This window comes from Odocoileus virginianus, chromosome 33 (assembly GCF_023699985.2).
Source record: "Odocoileus virginianus isolate 20LAN1187 ecotype Illinois chromosome 33, Ovbor_1.2, whole genome shotgun sequence".
Taxonomy (NCBI): domain Eukaryota; kingdom Metazoa; phylum Chordata; class Mammalia; order Artiodactyla; family Cervidae; genus Odocoileus; species Odocoileus virginianus.
The window spans coordinates 39036384-39053813 of record NC_069706.1 but is presented as its reverse complement, the minus strand read 5'-3'; the positions used below and the strand labels follow the sequence as shown (position 1 = coordinate 39053813).

General features: G+C 58.7%; 2 protein-coding genes across 17 annotated transcripts in view; one reads left to right on the top strand and one right to left on the bottom strand.

The window, feature by feature from the left end:
• Nucleotides 1–5308, bottom strand: part of IQCE (IQ motif containing E) — a 44092-nt gene extending 38784 nt beyond the window's left edge. For 3 of the 8 annotated variants that reach the window (XM_070460528.1, XM_070460527.1, XM_070460532.1), the window contains exon 1: nucleotides 3523–3776. In XM_070460528.1, the coding sequence (XP_070316629.1) occupies nucleotides 3523–3558 (36 nt within the window). In that variant the 5' untranslated portion in view covers nucleotides 3559–3776. Of the gene's footprint in view, nucleotides 1–3213; nucleotides 3494–3522; nucleotides 3780–5114 lie in introns of those variants that run through there. The other 5 variants (XM_070460534.1, XM_070460531.1, XM_070460529.1 and 2 more) reach the window with 5 other exon arrangements.
• An 80-nt stretch (nucleotides 5309–5388) lies between these two features.
• On the top strand, nucleotides 5389–15224 carry BRAT1 (BRCA1 associated ATM activator 1). 9 transcript variants are annotated; one of them, XM_070460518.1, is made up of 15 exons: nucleotides 5389–5634; nucleotides 6234–6416; nucleotides 6501–6643; nucleotides 7893–8047; nucleotides 9797–9997; nucleotides 10471–10814; nucleotides 11083–11199; nucleotides 11386–11477; nucleotides 12148–12266; nucleotides 12342–12528; nucleotides 12733–12806; nucleotides 13351–13453; nucleotides 13632–13730; nucleotides 13865–14040; nucleotides 14343–15224. In XM_070460518.1, the coding sequence occupies exons 3-15, from the start codon at nucleotides 6517–6519 to the stop codon at nucleotides 15012–15014; spliced, it is 2466 nt and encodes an 821-aa protein (XP_070316619.1). In that variant the 5' UTR covers nucleotides 5389–5634; nucleotides 6234–6416; nucleotides 6501–6516; the 3' UTR covers nucleotides 15015–15224. The 9 variants fall into 9 exon arrangements, with proteins under 9 accessions (XP_070316619.1, XP_070316620.1, XP_070316624.1 ...); XM_070460519.1 differs by having other exon boundaries at nucleotides 5389–5629; nucleotides 6234–6643; XM_070460523.1 differs by having other exon boundaries at nucleotides 6234–6643; nucleotides 9853–9997; nucleotides 10442–10814.
• Nucleotides 15225–17430: the final 2206 nt, after the last annotated feature.

Genomic DNA, 17430 nt, shown 5'->3' with positions numbered 1-17430 from the left:
GCTCAAGGGTCCTAATCACTGGACCGCCAGGGAATTTCCAAGTTAAGAGTTTTTGTTTTTTCATTTTATTTATTTAAAAAAATATTTCTTTCTTTCTTTGGCTGTGTTGGGTCTTAGTTGCAGCACACAGGATCTTTGATCTTCCTTGGGGCAGGCGGAATCTTTTTAGTGGCGACACGTGGGATCTTTAGTTGTGGCATGTGAACCCTTAGTCCTGGCACTTGGAATCTAGTTCCCTGACCAGGGATCGAACCCAGAACTCTTGCATTGGGAGCAAAGAGCCTTAGCCACTGGACCTACCATGGTAGTCCCCCAAATTAAGAGTTTAAAAAAATTTTTAAGTGAAGTATAGTTCATTTACTATATTATAGTTTCAGGTGTACAATAAAGTGATTCAGTTATATTATATACATATTTTTTTCAGATTTTTTTTCCATTATAGGTTATAAGACAGTGAACATAGTTCCCTGTGCTATACAGTCAGTCCTTGCTGTTTAGAATTCAGCTTTTTCAAAAATAAACAAATGGGACCTAATGAAACTTAAAAGCTTTTGCACAACAAAGGAAACTATAAGCAAGGTGAAAAGACAGCCCTCAGATTGGGAGAAAATAATAGCAAACGAAGCAACAGACAAAGGAGTAATCTCAAAAATATACAAGCAACTCCTCCAGCTCAACTCCAGAAAAATAAATGACCCAATCAAAAAATGGGCCAAAGAACTAAACAGACATTTCTCCAAGGAAGACATACAGATGGCTAACAAACACATGAAAAGATGCTCAACATCACTCATTATTAGAGAAATGCAAATCAAAACCACAATGAGGTACCATTACATGCCAGTCAGGATGGCTGCTATCCAAAAGTCTACAAGCAATAAATGCTGGAGAGAGTGTGGAGAAAAGGGAACCCTCTTACACTGTTGGTGGGAATGCAAATTAGTACAGCCACTATGGAAAACAGTGTGGAGATTTCTTAAAAAGCTGGAAATAGAACTGCCATATGACCCAGCAATCCCACTTCTGGGCATACACACCGAGGAAACCAGATCTGAAAGAGACACGTGCACCCCAATGTTCATCGCAGCACTGTTTATAATAGCCAGGACATGGAAGCAACCTAGATGCCCATCAGCAGACAAATGGATGAGGAAGCTGTGGTACATATACACCATGGAATATTACTCAGCCATTAAAAAGAATTCATTTGAATCAGTTCTAATGAGGTGGATGAAACTGGAGCCCATTATACAGAGTGAAGTAAGCCAGAAAGATAAAGACCATTACAGTATACTAACACATATATATGGAATTTAGAAAGATGGTAACGATAACCCTATATGCAAAACAGAAAAAGAGACTCAGATGTATAGAACAGACTTGTGGACTCTGGGAGAAGGCGAGGGTGGGATGTTTCAAGAGAACAGCATCAAAACATGTATATTATCTAGGGTGAAACAGATCACCAGCCCAGGTTGGGTGCATGAGACAAGTGCTCGGGCCTGGTGCACTGGGAAGACCCAGAGGGATCGGGTGGAGAGGGAGGTGGGAGGGGGGACCAGGATGGGGAATACATGTAAATCCATGGCTAATTCATTTCAATGTATGACAAAAACCACTGCAATGATGTAAAGTAATTAGCCTCCAACTAATAAAAATAAATGAAAAAAAAAAAAAAAGAATTCAGCTTTTTGAGATTCCATATATACATGAGATCATATAGCATTTGTCTTTATCTGTTTGATGTATTTCTCTTTCTCTTTTTTATGAGACTGACGCGCTGCCCACTGCACTAAGAAGGCTGACTCTCTCTTTTTTAAATTGAAGTATAGTTGATTTACAATGTTGCATTAGTTTTAGGTATACAATAAAGTGATTCAGTTTTACATATATATATAAACTTAGTTTTTAAAACATGTTTTTGAAAACGTAGGTATGGGAAGATGCTAACAGTAAATTAAATGGCAAGAATTACAAAACAATATAAATAGGGCCCCAAATTTTAAAAGCCATATGGGAAGAAAAAAATGCATTGAAAAAATATCAGAAAGAAATATACCATGGAGAAGGAAATGGCAACCCACTCCAGTATTCTTGCCTGGAAAAGTCCATGGACAGAGGAGCCTGGCGGGCTGCAGTCCATGGGATTACATGACTAAGCATGTGTGCACAAAGGTGGAGGGAGATGGGTTGGTAGCAATAAAGTGGTAGAACTAAAAAAAAAAAGAAATATACCAAACATTAACTGTGGTTTTCTGTAGGCAGTTAGAGTACGGGTAATTGACTTTCTTTACGGGGCATGAATAACCTTTACAGTCACAGTATGAGGAGCTACTTTTTAAAGGTGAAGAAGCAGTAACTGAGACCAGAGCAGGCGGCAGGACTTCCAGGGGAGGCTGGACTCGGTGCCTTGGGGGACAAGTGGCAGGAGCCCTGAGTCCCCACTTGGGGAGAGCGCCGGGCAGCCCTGCTGGGTTCTGCCATCTCCTCCCAGAGAAGGAAGCAACGGTGAGTTAAGCGCCCTCTGCCTGGAGCCCTCCAAACCCTTCCCACTGTGGCAGGAGTGAATTCAGACCAGGACCACAGCCTGCAAGGCTCTCCGCGGTCAGGTCCATGGCTCCCTTCCATCCACACAGGTCGCCCAGTGAGATCCCAGCGAGCTCTCTTTCGTGCCCTGGAACCCTGCACTTTCCCACCTCAGGACCTTTGCACCTGCTGGCCCCGGTACCTCAGATCTTCACCTGGCTGCCTCCTTTTCATCCGGGACATAAGGACACTCCAACTTCTCAGGGGCTGCTCCTGGCACCCAACCTAAAGCAGCCCACCACCCCGCCTCCCTTACATGGGCTGTTTTATTTTCTACAGGGCACTTTCTGACTTGATGGACACGATTCGTTTTGCGGTTTGTTTGTTTTTTGCCTTGTTTTCCCTCACCCCCACCCCGGGTCCCGTCACCCCGCCACCGGAATGCAGTGTATTCGCCCACAGTGGTATCTACAGTTGATGGCTGACGCCCCAGAAACACTGGGTGAAGGAAGAGTTGAGAACACGCTCGCTCTGACCCGGGGGAGCCACCCTGGGCGGGCGGCACCTCCTCCGGGAAGCCTGCCCTGATCGGCGCCTGGGGTTCCTCCTTCACACCCGGCACGGCTCGGGTCCCTAGCCCCGTCCGAGGCCCCCAGCCCGGGAATCGCCGGGTGGGCGGGCACTTACGCAGTGAGCTCCGTCACCCAGGCGGGCCGCGATCGCAGGCTCCGCTCAAGCCCGGCTTCGCAGGCGCCGAGCGGCGAGGGCGCAGCGTCCGGGAGGGCTTCCTGGAAGCGGCGGCCAGGGCAAGGACGAGTGGGGAACTAGAGGAGGCTGGAGGCTGGGCGAGGGGCGGCGGCCAGAGATCCGCTCTTATGCGGTAACAATAATGGCTGCGGTCACCGGCGGCCGCTGGCCCTGCACCTCTTCCCTCCGGCCCTCGCCCCGGCATGGGAAGCATCGAGGGCGCTCCCCGCCCCCGCCGTCCGCGCTTACCGTCTCCGAGCCCGGCTCTGCGGTGCCCAGCGACATGGCGGCGGCGCTGCCCGATCGCCCCCGGGCGCGGCGGGCGCGGCCGTCCGGTTCTGGGGCTCCGCAGGCCACCCGGCTGCCCGCAGCTTCTCCGCCGGCCCGCGCGCCCGCCGCGACCCCGCTTCCATGGCAACGGCGCCAGCCCGCCGAGCCCCGGATGTGGCGAGCCCGGCCGACTCTACCTGTACCCGGGGACACCCTCTGGCCGACCGGCTGCGCGCCCAGAGTGTGGGGCGGAGAGCAGGGCGGAGCTGGAACAGCGTTCTGCCGCCGAGGTGGCACCGCGACCCTGCGCGCTAGTCACCAGAGCTGGTTATTAATAAATATTTAGTAGGTTAACGCTGAAAGGGACAGGGAGCCTGTTCTGTGTCCAAACCTGCTAGCTCTGAACGCCTGGCATTGAGAAAACCATCTTCCTAATCTCGGATCTTAGGCTCAAGGGTTATGATGTAAAAAAAAAAAAGAAAGTCGCTCAGTCGTGTCTGACTCTTTGCAACCCCATGGACTGTATAGTCCATGGAATTCTCCAGGCCAGAACACTGGAGTGGGTAGCCTTTTCTTTCTTCAGGGGATCTTCCCAACCCAGGGATCGAACCCAGGTCTCCCTCATTGCGGGTGGATTCTTTACCAGTTGAGCTACAAGGAAAGCCCAAGAATACTGGAGTGGGTAGCCTAAATCCTATGATGTAGTCACAGGACCAAAAAAAAAAAGAAAGAGAAAGATCTTAGGCTCAAGGGTTATAATGCAGTCACAGAACAAGAAAAAAAAGAACAGCGTTTGCACTCACTGTATTCAGTGTGAATCATGAAGATCTTTGGGCGCGTTGGGCTGCAAGTTTCATTTAAACAATTAGCAAACATAATCTGCCCTTTATCTTCCTACAGGCCTCCAAGGGCATTTACTCTGTCTCCCTGCCCTGCTGTGTTTTTCCAGCCCCCTGACCTTTATTATCTACAAGAACTCCCCTTGTCTAGAATGTAAGCTCTCTGGGGCAGGGCCTTGTTTTGCTCCCAACTGTATCACCGTCCCTTGGAACAGTATCTGGCACACAACAGGTGATTAATCAGTAGGTATTTGGTGACCGGTGAGTGACAACTTCTCTGGGTTTGTGTCCTCTAATATAAAAGGAAGGAAAGAGCTGTTGTGAAGACCAGAGTGCCTAATGCTTTTAAACTGTGGTGTTGGAGAAGACTCTTGAGAGTCCCTTGGACTGCAAGGAGATCCAACCAGTGCATCCTAAAGAAAATCAGTTCTGAATATTCATTGGAAGGACTGATGCTGAAGCTGAAACTCCAATACTTTGGTTACCTGATGCGGAGAACTGACTCATTGGAAAAGACCTGATGCTGGGAAAGACTGAAGGCCGGAGGAGAAGGGGACGACAGAGGAGATGGTTGGATGGCCTCACTGACTCGATGGACGTGAGTTTCAGTAAACTCCGGGAGCTGGTGATAGACAGGGAGGCCTGGCGTGCTGCAGTCCGTGGGGTCGCAAAGAGTTGGACACGACTGAGCGACGGAACTGAACTGAACTGAACCGAACCGAAAGTGCTTACAGCAGCTGCGGGTTCCAGAGTGCGCGCAGTCTGACACAGATGGAGTCCGCACACCGGGCAGGTGGTGTGGTAGGATGATGACGCTGGTGGGGCAGGGACAGTAAATGCATTCTGAATTTAGTCAGGATGAAACCCCTCTGTAAATGGAGGAAGCCGTTCCTGCTGCACGGCTAGCGTTTGGCTTCGGTGGCCCGCCCAGACACGCGGACCTTTGGCCGGCGAGGCCACGCCCCTCACATGTATCCACGCCCCTTCCGCCGAAAGCCACGCCTTCCAGGCGCAAAGCGTGCTGGGTTCCGGTGCACACACCTCTGAGCGCCCTGGTCGGGTGACGGGTCCGGGTAACGGGCTTGGCGGCGGCTTGTCCCGCTCCTCCTGAGCCCGTTCCCTGAGCCTGGGCCTTTGGGGCTCTCAGAGTGGCCTCCAGGGGCGTCCTCCCCGTCCTCGCCTCCTCCAGTCCCGGCAGGTCGCGCGGCCCGGGGCGGGGCCTGCGGCGGCTGAGGGAAGCGAAGCGGGTGAGGTACGCACCCGGGGAGGGGTCGCGGTCACTGTGGAGGGCCCGGCGGGGTCGAGGTTAGGGGCCAGGGCCTCCCGGGCCGGAGAACCGCCTGGGGCCCGCGTGCGCGCCCCTGGATTGGGCCCCAGCACCACCGCAACCGCCGGCCTGGCGTCCTCCGTGGGGTCCACGGGGAGGGCGCCTTCCTCAAGTACTTAGCCTGGCCAGGGATGGACAGACGGACGCCCCAGGCTTGCTCTAGACCCCGGCAGACAGAGTCACTGGACACCCCCATCCTCCCGCGAGAGCCCTCCCTGACCACAGGACCGACGGGCTCCCGGGCCCCCTCCCAGGCCAGACTCGCAGGTGCGCTTGCAGTCCCGGGAGGAACCGGCAGTGGGCAGAGCGCCTTCCCCTCCGCACACTGCTGGCTGCAGGGTTTTCACACTGACCCTGGGAGGGACTGACCGACAGACACCTCCCAGCTGGACTGAGACCCCTACAGCTCTGACTGACTAATCCGCTCAGCCTTCTACACGTGGCTGGCCCCGGAGCGCGCATGCGCCCCTGGCTCTGACAGGCCTGCAGCCTAGATCAATTTCACGGTCATTTCCTCCCACCAGAGTCCAGAGTTGGCTGCCTTTGAGCTCCTGAGGCCGCATGGTTTACTCCAGACTCCCGTCTCCACCGCCAGACTCGAGGGCTCCAGTTTGCTCTTGACAGCCTCCAATCTCACCCCAGCTGAGGCTTCACCGCCGTCCTGGCAGCTGGGAGTTTCCCTCTGAAGAGTGATCACCTGGCCTCCGGTGAAAGTCCCAGGGCCTGGTGGGGTGGGGGCTGCCTGTGACCCGGTGGCTGGAGTCTGGCCCTGCCTGACATCTCCTCTGCAGGGACCCTAGCCCCATCATGGACCCAGAGTGCGCCCGGCTCCTCCCGGCTCTCTGTGCCGTCCTGGCAGACCCCAGGCAGCCCGTGGCAGATGACACTTGTTTGGAGAAACTGCTGGACTGGTTTAAAGCAGTCACTGAAGCAGGTAGGCTGAGGGTGGCTGCCGACTCTCCCCGGAGGCCAGAGGGTGCAGGGCTCCCCTGTGCTAGGAAGAGGCCGTCTGTCTGGGGTCGTTCCCCTACATCTTAGAGATCCTCCCTTGCTTTTCATGATATTTCCTCACCCACAAATTAGGGTTAGAGTATATAGGCTTCCCTGGTGGCTCAGTAAAGTCCACCTGCCAATGCAGGAGACTCGGGTTCAATCCCTGGGTCAGAAAAATCTCCTGGAGAAGGAAATGGCAATCCACTCCAGTATTCTTGCCTGGAGAAGCCCATGGACAGAGGAGCCTGGCGGGCTGCAGTCCATGGGGTCACAAAGTCAGAAACGACTTAGTGACTAAACAACAACAATAGGTGTCTGTGCACGCACACACACACACACACACACACACTATTTTTCAGAGTGTTTTCCATTATAGTTTATGACAAGATGTTGAATGTAATTCCCTGTGCTATACAGTAGGCCCTTGTTTATTTTAAATATAGTAGTTCGTATCTGCTAGTCTCAAACTCCTAATTTATCCCCTCACCTTCCCCTTTGGGAACCATACATTTGTTTTCTTTGTCTCTGAATCTGTTTCTCTTTTGCAAATAAGTTAACTTGTATCGTTTTTTTAGATGCCACCTGTAAGTGATATCAGACAATATTTGTCTGACTCACTTCACTTAGGACAACAATCTCTAGGCCCATCCGCGTTGCTGCAGATGGCGTTGTTTCATTCTTTCTGTGATGAGTAGTATTCCATTGTGTATATGCAGTGGAACCAGATCTTTGTTCATCTGTTGATGGACGTTTCGTTGCTTGTGTGTCTTGGTTGTGAGTACTGCTGCTGTGGTGTGAAGACATTTCAGGTGCCGTGTCTGGAGGAGAATGCCTGTTCCCTGTGTGTGTTGCTTTAGTGCTCTCCATTTAAGAGAAAGTTACCCACTGGAGAGGTGAAGATTGTCTGCTGCTCTTATTTGTGTCTTTTTTTCATAATCAGCAGGACAGAACATCTTTTCAGGTTTGCTGGCCATTTGTATTTCCTGTCCAAGTCCCTTGCCTGTTGTTGAGGTGTCGTTGAATTAGAGTAATGAATCCTTTGAAGCAGTTGTTGCAAATACTTCCTCCCGGTCGGACTGCTGAGTCTGACAGCCTGAGAGAGGAGGTCTGGGAGTTGCCAGAATGACGGTCCCTTTTGGAGGCATGCACGGTGCCCTGGTAACATGCTTCCCGGCTGGGCCTGTCCCCAGGGTCCAGTCTCCTGTTACTGCAGGAAAACCCCTGCCTGGTGGAGCTGCTCTTCCATGTGCTGAAGCCCCAGGACCTGAGTTCCAGAATCCTGTCCTTCGCACTCCGCCTCGCAGGGACGTTTGCAGCCCAGGAGAACTGCTTCCAGTACCTTCAGGTAAGCCTGGGTTCTCCCACCTGTGGGACCCACTTTCTCCAGCAGCTGCACAGAGCAGGTCGCTGTCATGACCCCTGGTCTCTGAAACTCGCTTCACCCCCGTTCCTTGACGTGCTGCACAGGGTTTTCATTCCTGCACAGAGTCCTCCTTTGAAAAACTCACCAGGAACGGGTTGGGGTGAAGGGTGAACGTTTTGGAATCAGACAGAGCTGGGGTTGGGTCTCTGCAGCCTTCGTGGGCGCCCCTCAGTTCAGCAGTGCAAGCTCCCGGGGCCCCACCCACCCCAGCTAACCGTGGGGCAGACTTTCCAGGGTGTTCTACACCGAAGCCTGTTGTAGGAAATGACCTCATGTCTGATCATCCTTCCGTACATACCTCGGCGTTTGCAGAATCGTGTCCGGGTTATCCTGAGAGCCCTGGCCAGTAAGCAAGTCAGGAGCCTTCACCTCTGTCTCCGGGCGAGGAGACAGCGAAGGCTCCGTAGAGGAACCCCGCAGAACCGGCAGGGCTCACAGCGGGCCCTGAGGAGTCAGGCTGGCGGCGTGGTCTGTCACACCATCTGCTTCTCTGAAAACAAATGCTCAGTCCCAGTCACGTGGATTTCCCCAGCTTCTCTGACTTCCTGGGTGCTCCCCGCTTCCCATCTCTTCTTCTCCACGTCCTCTTTTTCCTTCCCGCAGCCAACCGTGGCTGTGGAGGCTTTGCAGGCCAGGGGCTGCCCTCCTCTCTGCTGGCGGGCCCCTGCACACGGGGACAAGGGACACGGCAGGTTTGGGCCCTGCGTCGCAGAGGGAGCTTGCCCTCTGCCCTGGGCCCCTGGCACTGGCTTGGGCTCCTGTTCGCTTTTCGACTGCCCTTTCACAGAACCCCAGGGGGTCTGGCAGCTCTCAGGGCCGCTCGTCAGCGAGATGCTCAGCATGGGCCCCGTCGGGGCAGGGGGCGTGCGGACAGACGATGTGAGGCTGGGGGCTGAGCATTGGTGCCCTCCCGCTGGCTGCAGGCGGCCCCCAGGAGGGCTGTAACTGGGGGGGCTATCTAGATGATGGGTGATCCCACAGAGGGCCTCCCTGTGGGCTGCCACCAGCAGCGGCGCCCCGTAAGGCCATCGTGGGGTCAGACTCATCCCGCAGTGACTGAAAGAGTGTCTCCTCGGCCCGGGGATCCCTCACCCGGAGTCTGGGATGATTAGAGGGATCCCGTCCCTTGAGGGTGGGGACCAGCCTTTTATTGTCAAGATAGACAAGGCTCTGAGCAAGTCACGAGCCCAGGGAGGGGCTCCGGGGGAGAGAGGCAGCCCCCGAGTTTCCCACTCACCACGCTGGGCCCCGTGGGGAACAGGAATCTCGGGCACGTGGTGGGGGTCAGGGCGGCGTGCTGTTGTGTTGCCGGTGGGCACCTGTGCGCAGATGGGCAGTGAGCGGGGAGTCGGACAGTGCCTGCTGCAGGCGTGGGGGGGGCGGGGGCCAGCTTCAGGGGCCATGGGCTCGCAGCTGGGTCGGAAGGGCTATATGTGCAGGGCAGGCCTGACACGGGGTGTGCTGGGGAGTCTGGGGTGGGGGACATCTGGAGGAGGGCACGTGACCCGCGTGCCAAGCGCAGAGCCCAGTGGCCGGGGTCTTCGGGCACAGGATGTCATGGTCAGGGGGGTCCTTTGGTGTTTCTGCCGGTGGGTGTTGCGGGAGGGTCTTCTGGAGCGGACTGTGGCAGGATCGGAGCCTGAGTGTGACACCCGGCCCTTCCTTCCCAAGTTCTCTCCCCTGGAAGGCCGAGCTGGACTCACTCCTTCCTCCTCCGCTTCCAGCAGGGGGAGCTGCTGCCCGGGCTCTTTGGGGAGCACGGCCCCCTCGGGGCAGCGGCCTGGGCGGCCCCCACCGTGCGCAGCGGCTGGATCCAGGGCCTGCGCTCCCTGGCTCAGCACCCCAGTGCCCTGCTCTTCCTCGCCGACTCGGGTGAGTGCCCGCCGGCCCCGTCCCGCGCGGTGTGAGCCCCGGGACGCGCTGGGCCTCGCTGGGTTCTTCCTCTGAACAGGAGAGTGGCCGTGGTGTCACTGGGCTGTTGAGAGGAACGCTCGGGGTGATCAGGTGTTGGGGGCCCCTCTAGGCTGTGCGGTGTGCTCTGGTCTGTGGGTCAGACTCAGAGCTGGGGTGGCTCTGAGACTGGTTAGAAGGCTCCAAGGTGGCCAGGGTTCTCAAGCCCCGCCCCTGAACCCCCAGCGGGTTCCAGCCTCCGAGCAGGGGAGGCTGGGCCTCCCACCCTGCCTCCCCAGTGGGCGGGATTCAGGCTCTGAGTCCCAGTGCTGGAGGCCCCTCGGCATCTCCAGCTTCCCTGCTGCCCCGCGGCCGCTGTCCCAGCTGAACCCTTCTCTCCCCCCCTCGCCCCATTGTCCCCCCCAGGTGCTGTTGACACCATCTTCTCCCTGCAGGGAGACCCCAGCCTGTTCGTGGCCTCCGCTGCCGGGCAGCTGCTGGTGCACGTCCTGGACTTGGCCATGCGCGGCCCCGCCAAGGGGCATGGCCGCCTGCAGGCCCAGGACTGGCCGGCTTGTGCCCAGAGGATCGTGTGTCACCTCGAAGACTGCCTGTGCTCCGAGGCCGCCCCGCGGGTCACTCAGGCCCTGCACGTGCTGACTACCGCGTTCGGGCACTGCCACGGCCTCTGGACGCAGGGCCTTTGGGTGCAGCTGAGCCCCCTCGTGGCCCGCCTGCTTGAGAAGGACCCCATGCCAGCCCCCCACGCGCTCGTGGAGCTCCTCCTCAGCGTGGCCCGGTCAGGCCCCCGGGTGCAGCTGCAGGGTGGGCGGGGCGGGGGGGGCCACTGCTAGTTTTCCTCGAGGTCTCTGGGTGGCCATCACACCCGGGGCCGTGGCTCATCGGCCCCCCAAGAAGGCTGCCTCGAGTCGGGGAACCCCTTAGGGGGTCTGAGAGCCTGCACGCCGGGAACGACCTCCTGTCTTGCGCCGGGCACGCCCAGCGCCGCTGGGCCTGGTGTGGGCTGGACGGAGGGGTGACGCTGTCTTCTGGGGCTTCCTCTGCAGCTCTTCCGTGCCCAGCTCTAACCCTGGCCTGTGGGAGACTGCAGCACAGACCCTCAGCCGCCTGAGCCCCATGCAGGCAGGGCCTCTGGCTGCGGGGATCCTGAAACTGCAGGACTGGTAAGGGCCAGGGTTCGTGTTGTGCGGGGCAGGCAGTGAGTCAGGGGCCTCCCAGGATCCCTGCCCCTGGTGGAGTGCCAGTAAGGAGGCTTACAGGGTCGCTGTCTCCCGGTTCCCGGCTCTGCCCCCTTGCCCCAGCCTCGCTGGGGGTGTTAGGAGGGCAGCCTCACCCTGTCCTATCTTCAGTCCCCAGGCGCTGAGGACCCAGGCCTTCGGTGTCCTCCTCCGGCCCCTGGCCTGTGTCCTGGAAGCCACTGCTCAGGCCCCTGGAACACCAGGTAGGCTGTTGGGGAAGGGCGGGCGGGTGTAGGAAGGCAGAACCCTGAGCGTGTCCTTGGGGCTGGGCCAGGCCGGTGGGCATCGCGGTGCCTGGCTTACCTCCCCACCCAAGAGTGAAGCTGGCAGCGCTGTGGGCGTTGTCTCGGCAGTGACTGGCTCGCGTGCCTGCTTAGGAGTTCTTAGGGCAGCATCTCCCCCCAGTCCCGCCCCATGGCATCATTGAGGGGGCCCCAGAGCCGCTGACCCTGCAGTCGGTGGTGGTTACTGGGGCCTTGGCCGCGTGGACTATTCCTGACCCACATCGGGCACCTGGGCCTGGCACTCATGCTCCCAGACCGTCTGTTCTGTGATGGGAAAGTGGGTCTCCTCGGCCACAGCTCGTCTTGTTTCAGTTGCATGACGGTTTGGGGGTTAGACATGGGGACCCCGCTGTGCCCAGTAGCCCCATGTCGAGGGAGAGAGGGACCTTCTGACCAGCATAAGCTGGCCCCGGCACGGGCTGCTGGGAGAGTGGAACTCTGCTTGAGAGCCCTGCAGACAGGTTCAGACCACACGTCACCCAGCAGGGCCACTGCTTGGGGCTGCCCGCCCAGTCTCTGGTGGGACTCAGTGACCAGTGGCCTTGCGGGAGGTGCCTGCTCACCGGGACCCGTGTCCGGTCGCTTGTAGGCTTGCTGGAGGGGGCCGCAGGCGACCCGATGGCCGTGGACATGCTCCCGCCCTCCAAGTCGGCGTGCGTGGGTCTCCTGTGTAGCACGCTGGCCCACCTGGAGCTGCTGCAGCCCCTGGTAGGTGTGGCCCGGCCCGCGTCCACGCTGGCGGCGGGACTTGTAGCTGGCACTGACGCTCCCTCCCCGCCCCAGCCCCAGCGCCCCTCGCCCTGGCCCCAGGCGCCCCTGCTTGCGGCTGCGGTGACGATACTGCGGTTCTGCAACGGCTCTGCAGCCCCCAGCTCCGAGGTGGGGGGCCGCCTGTGCGCGATGCTGGTGGGCTGTGTCCGCGTCCAGCGAGCTGCCCTGGATTTCCTGGGGGTCCTGTCTCAGGGACTGGGTAAGTGAGAACACGTTCTCTTGCACAGCTCGGGCATTGCTCAGCGGTGTCCCGAGACCGCTGTCATCTCCTATCTCCTCCCGGGAGAGGTGGGATTCAGCTGACTGAGCGAGTCTGTGCCCCCGTTCTCCTTGGGTGACACCTCCGGGCGGGGGAGCCCCAGGGTGGCAGGCTGGGCACTTTACCCATGCACGTCCGTCTCAGGCCCACGGGAGTTGGTGACGCAGGTGTTTGCCGTCCTGCTGGAGTACCTCATGAGCCCTGACTCCAGCCCCACGGTACGGGCGGGGCGGGCAGGGGTGGGCAGGCAGCTGCTTGGGGCTCGGCCAGGGCTGGACGCTGGTGGAGATTGAGGGAGGGGCCGCTGGGCCGTGGGAAGCGGGAGAGGGCCCAGTCTTCCCAGGAATTCTCTGAGAGATGGAGCTTGGATCCGGCTGTGCCTAACACGCGGGGTCCAAGCTCCCTGAGGCTCCCTGCGGGCCTCCCCGTCCTCCCAGGGCTGCCACGCTGTGAGGTGCAGGGTCAGCGGCTCCTGCGCTGAGCAGACGGTGGGGTGGGGGGAGTTAGACAGCAGGCCTTCAGGAAAAGGCCCTGCTGGTCCGCCTGTCCCCGGAACCAGGGGTCCCGAGGAGAGCCACCTTCTTCTCTGTCTCGTGTTGATGCCCGTCCACCTCCTTCAGAGGCTCCTGCCTCACAGAAGCTGGGCCCAGGCCCCCTCTCCCCCCACACACCATCCCCATCGCACACCCCAGGGCTGGGCGGGCGCAGAGGGCGCTGGGCGGGGCAGGGGCCGGCTCACCCCTGCCCGCCCTGCCACCCCAGGTTCTGAAGAAGGCCTTCCAGGCCACACTCCGCTGGCTCCTGAGCTCAGCCGTGCCCCCCGGCTGCTGTGACCTAGAGCCCCGTGCCCAGCTGGTTCTCAGAGGTAACCCCTGCCCCCTGCCCCCCGGGGAGCCGAGGGACGCACAGTGGTGGGGCGGGGGGTGGGGGTGGTGACCGGGGGGCCACAGGCAGACGGGCCGCAGGGTGGGGGCCGGGCGGGGGTCGGCGTGGGGGGCCGGGGGGCCGTGGGCGGGCCCCTCTGAGCTGTCCCCCCGCCCCAGAGCTGCTGGCTGTGCTGCAGAAGCGCCTGTGTAGCCCCTGCTGGGAGGTGAGGGACTCGGGCCTTGAGTTCCTGACCCAGATGACCAGACGCTGGGGAGGTGAGCGCAGGGTTTGGGGGCCGGCCTGGCCTTGGCACCCCGCCACCCCCAGGTCGTGGGAACCTTGGGGGAGCGAGGCGGGGCCGTGGGCTCGGCACTTGGTCACTGCTGCTTGTGGCTGCTTGGACCCCCAGGGCAGGCCGGCTTCAGACAGACACTGCTGGCCTCGGAGGTGCCCAAGCTTGCCAGCCAGCTTCTGCAGGACCCCGAGAGCTACGTCCGTGCGAGCGCAGTGGCCGCCGCAGGGCAGCTGTCCAGCCAGGGGCTGCTCGCCGCCCCCTCCAGCCCTGAGCACCCGGCCGGCCCACAGGTAGGACACTGTGGGCCCCGTGGCCCCGCGGCCCGCCCCTGGCCAGCGCCCTAACAGCCGGGGTAACGCGGGCCTGCCACGGGTGTGGGCAGGTCCCCTAAGTCTCCCGCTCGGCCTCCTGCACCCTTGTCACTTGGATATAGTCACCCCGTTTGACAGGTGAGATAGTGGGGGGCCCAGGGGCACATGGCCTGAAGGAGGCAGAGCAGGCCGAGCTCCAGCGCTCCTGCGGGGGTCCCTCGGGGGTCCGCCCTGCCGCACTGGTGCCCGGCCCCCCCCACCCTCCTCGCACTGTCTTCCAGAAGACCCCACTCGAGGAGCTTCTGCTTGTCCTGACCACGGACTCGGAGGGGTTCCCCCGGCGGGCCGCCATGCGGGTCTTCACGGAGTGGCTGCGGGACGGCCACATGGCCGTGGCGGAGGACCGGGAGCGGTTCATGGCCCGAGTGTTGCAGGCGGCGAGCGGGGACCTGGACTGGGAGGTGCGCGTCCAGGGCCTGGAGCTGGCGCTGATATTCCTGCAGCAGCTGCTGGGCGCCCGCAGCCCCGGGGCAGCCCCGCCCGGCGCGCTGGCCCAGGCCCTGCGGGCGCTCTGCCGGGTCCAGCTCTTCGAGTTCGCCTTCCGGTCCTTGTTTGACTGTGACCGCCCTGTGGCCCAGAAGTCCTGTGACCTCCTCCTCTTCCTGAGGGCCAAGGCTGCTCCCTCCAGCAGCCCGCAGGAGGCGGGGGACAGTCCCGACGTGGCCCCCGTGGAGGCCGCCCTGCAGAGGTGGCGGGCCGGTGAACAGGGTCAGCCCCTGGGGGAGCTGGCACCCGAGGCCGTCCTGGCCGTGCTGAGGTCCATGGACCTAGAGGCCCTTCGGGACACCCTGGCCGAGAGCAGTGATCACGTGGAGAGGAGCCCCCAGTCGCTCCTGCAGGACGTGCTGGCCGCCGTGGGCGTCCTGGGAGATAACGAGGCCGACTGCTACTGATCGGCTGGGCGGCGCCTCCCCGGGACCCTGTGGCCCCACGGCCCTTCCTCAGGCCCTGCCCTGCTGGGGACCCTGGTCTGGCCAGGGCACAGGGGACCCTCGAGGGGATCCAGGACCAGGCGAGCCCAGCAAGGTCAAAGAGTCCCCATTTTGGTGCATTGTTGAAGAAATGGCTTATTTTCTACACAAAATAAATGTCCTGTGACAGTACCAGTGAGTCAGCACAGTTCCGAGATGGCCCAGGGGCAGCCCCGGGCCCCGTGGGGCTCAGAGACGCAGCCGGGGAGGGTCCTCTGCGTAGGGGCAACATGCCTCCGTGGCCTGGGGCGGGGGTTCCTCTGCCTGGATCCCACCATGCCCCAGGGACACCCAGGGCCAGAGAGCCAACAGGTCAGGCGGAGAGGGGTCCTTGACCCCGGACCCTGAGGCTAGTGACCCCAGGCCCAACCAAGCCAGGTTTTCAGTCTCCAAACCCCCCGACCTCGTAGTGGTTCAGCGCTTACTGGCCAGGCAACAGAGTCACTCGTGACATCAGCAGAGTCTAGCTCCAGGCTGGTCCTCGGAACCGGGCAGAAGGCACCCCAGCCCAGCTCTGCCATCTCCCGGCCATGTGGCCCTGGGTGAACCTGCTTCCTCATCTGTGAAATGGGGATTTTACTGTCTGCCTCCCGGAGGTGAGTCTCAGTGTTCTAAAGCACACTGCACAGTCAAGAAATCTCAAGAGAAACTTAAAAGTATTTTTAACTGGATTAAAATGAAATTATAGCTTATCAAAATTTATGGACTGCAGCGAAGCAGTGCTCAGAGGGATATTTATAGCATTGAATACATGTATGAGACAAGAAGAAAGATCTAAGATCAATAAACTAAGCTTCCACCTTAGGAAACCAGGAAAAGAACAAATTCAACCCAAAGGACAGGAAAAGAAAGTTAGAGCAGAAATCAATGAAAGCAGGGAATTAATAGAGGAAATCATGAAACCAACAACTGGTTCTTAGAAGAAATCAAGAAAGTCAGTAAACCTCGAGTTAGGCTTCCCTAGCGGCTCATTGGTAAAGAGCCCGCCTGCCAATGCAGGAGATGAGGGTTTGATCCCTGGGTCGGGAAGATCCCCCGGAGAAGGAAGTGCAACCCACTCCAGAATTCTTGCCTGGGAAATCTCACGGACAGAGGAGCCTGGCGGGCTGCAGTCTACGGGGTCTGGAAAGAGTCAGACACAGCTTAGCGGCTAAACAACAAAGGGCTCTGGCCAGGCTAAGAAAAAAAGAAGACACAATTACTAGTATTAGAAGTAAAAGCGTGGGCTTCCCTGGTGGTCCAGTGGCTAAGAATCTACCTTGCAATGCAAAGAAACGGTTCCAATCCCCGGTCATGAAAGATACCGCATGCCATGGGGTGACTAAGCCTGTGCGCCCCAACCACAGAGCCTCGCGCCCTGGAGCCCCTGCTCCACAGGAAGAGAAGCCCGCAGGCCGCACCAGGGACCAAAAAGTCACTGCGCTGATGACCTAGGAGGTGAGGAAACAATGGAAACACCGAGAGATGACTGCCGATGGCGACTGCAGCCGTGAAATTAAAAGACGCTCCTGGGAAGAAAAGCTATGACCAACCTAGACAGCACATTAAAAAGCAGAGACTTTGCTTTTTATGGACTTATGCTTAAAAAGCATAAAAAGCAGAGACAGACAAAGGTCCGTCTAGTCAAAGCTATGGTTTTTCCAGGGGTCATGTGTGGATGTGAGAGTTGGACTGTAAAGAAAGCTGAGCACCGAAGAATTGATGCTTTTGAACTGTGGTGTTGGAGAAGACTCTTGAGAGTTCCTTGGCCTGCAAGGAGATCCAACCAGTCAATCCTAAAGGAAATCAGTCTTAAATATTCATTGGAAGGACTGATGCTGAAGCTGAAACTCCAATACTTTGGCCACCTGATGGGAAGAACTGACTCTTTGAAAAAGACCCTGATGCTGGGGAAGATTGAAGGCGGGAGGAGAAGGGGACGACAGAGGATGAGATGGTTGGATGGCATCACCGACTCGATGGACATGAGTTTGAGTAAACTCCGGAGTTGATGATGGACGGGGAGGCCTGGTGTGCTGCAGTCCATGGGGTCGCAAAGAGTCAGACATGACTGAGCGACTGAATTGAACTGAACTGAACTGACGTGCAGTTACCCAGGAAGTAATGTTTGCAAACAGGTGTCCAAGGTGAGGGAAACGGGAAGCTCTGCCCCAGCCAGGCTCTGTGGATATGCCCACCTGCTCGCACACATCACAGGGCCTGGGCGGCTCACCCCACCTCTCCTAAGTGCTGCGGGCTCCCAGGAGGCAGCAGTGGTCCTCTCCATCCCCAGACTCAGGCACAGGGCAGTCCGTGGACAGCCCACACGCTCTGGTCTGTGCTGACTGCATGAGGCCTT

What these genes read in the sequence shown, in the direction of transcription:
- BRAT1 (XM_070460519.1), top strand. Translation starts at nt 6,517, where the DNA reads ATGGACCCAGAGTGCGCCCGGCTCCTCCCGGCTCTCTGTGCCGTCCTG. An exon ending in TAAAGCAGTCACTGAAGCAG is followed by an intron (nt 6,644 to 7,892) that starts GTAGGCTGAGGG and finishes GCCTGTCCCCAG; the next exon opens with GGTCCAGTCTCCTGTTACTG. An exon ending in GATGACCAGACGCTGGGGAG is followed by an intron (nt 13,731 to 13,864) that starts GTGAGCGCAGGG and finishes TTGGACCCCCAG; the next exon opens with GGCAGGCCGGCTTCAGACAG.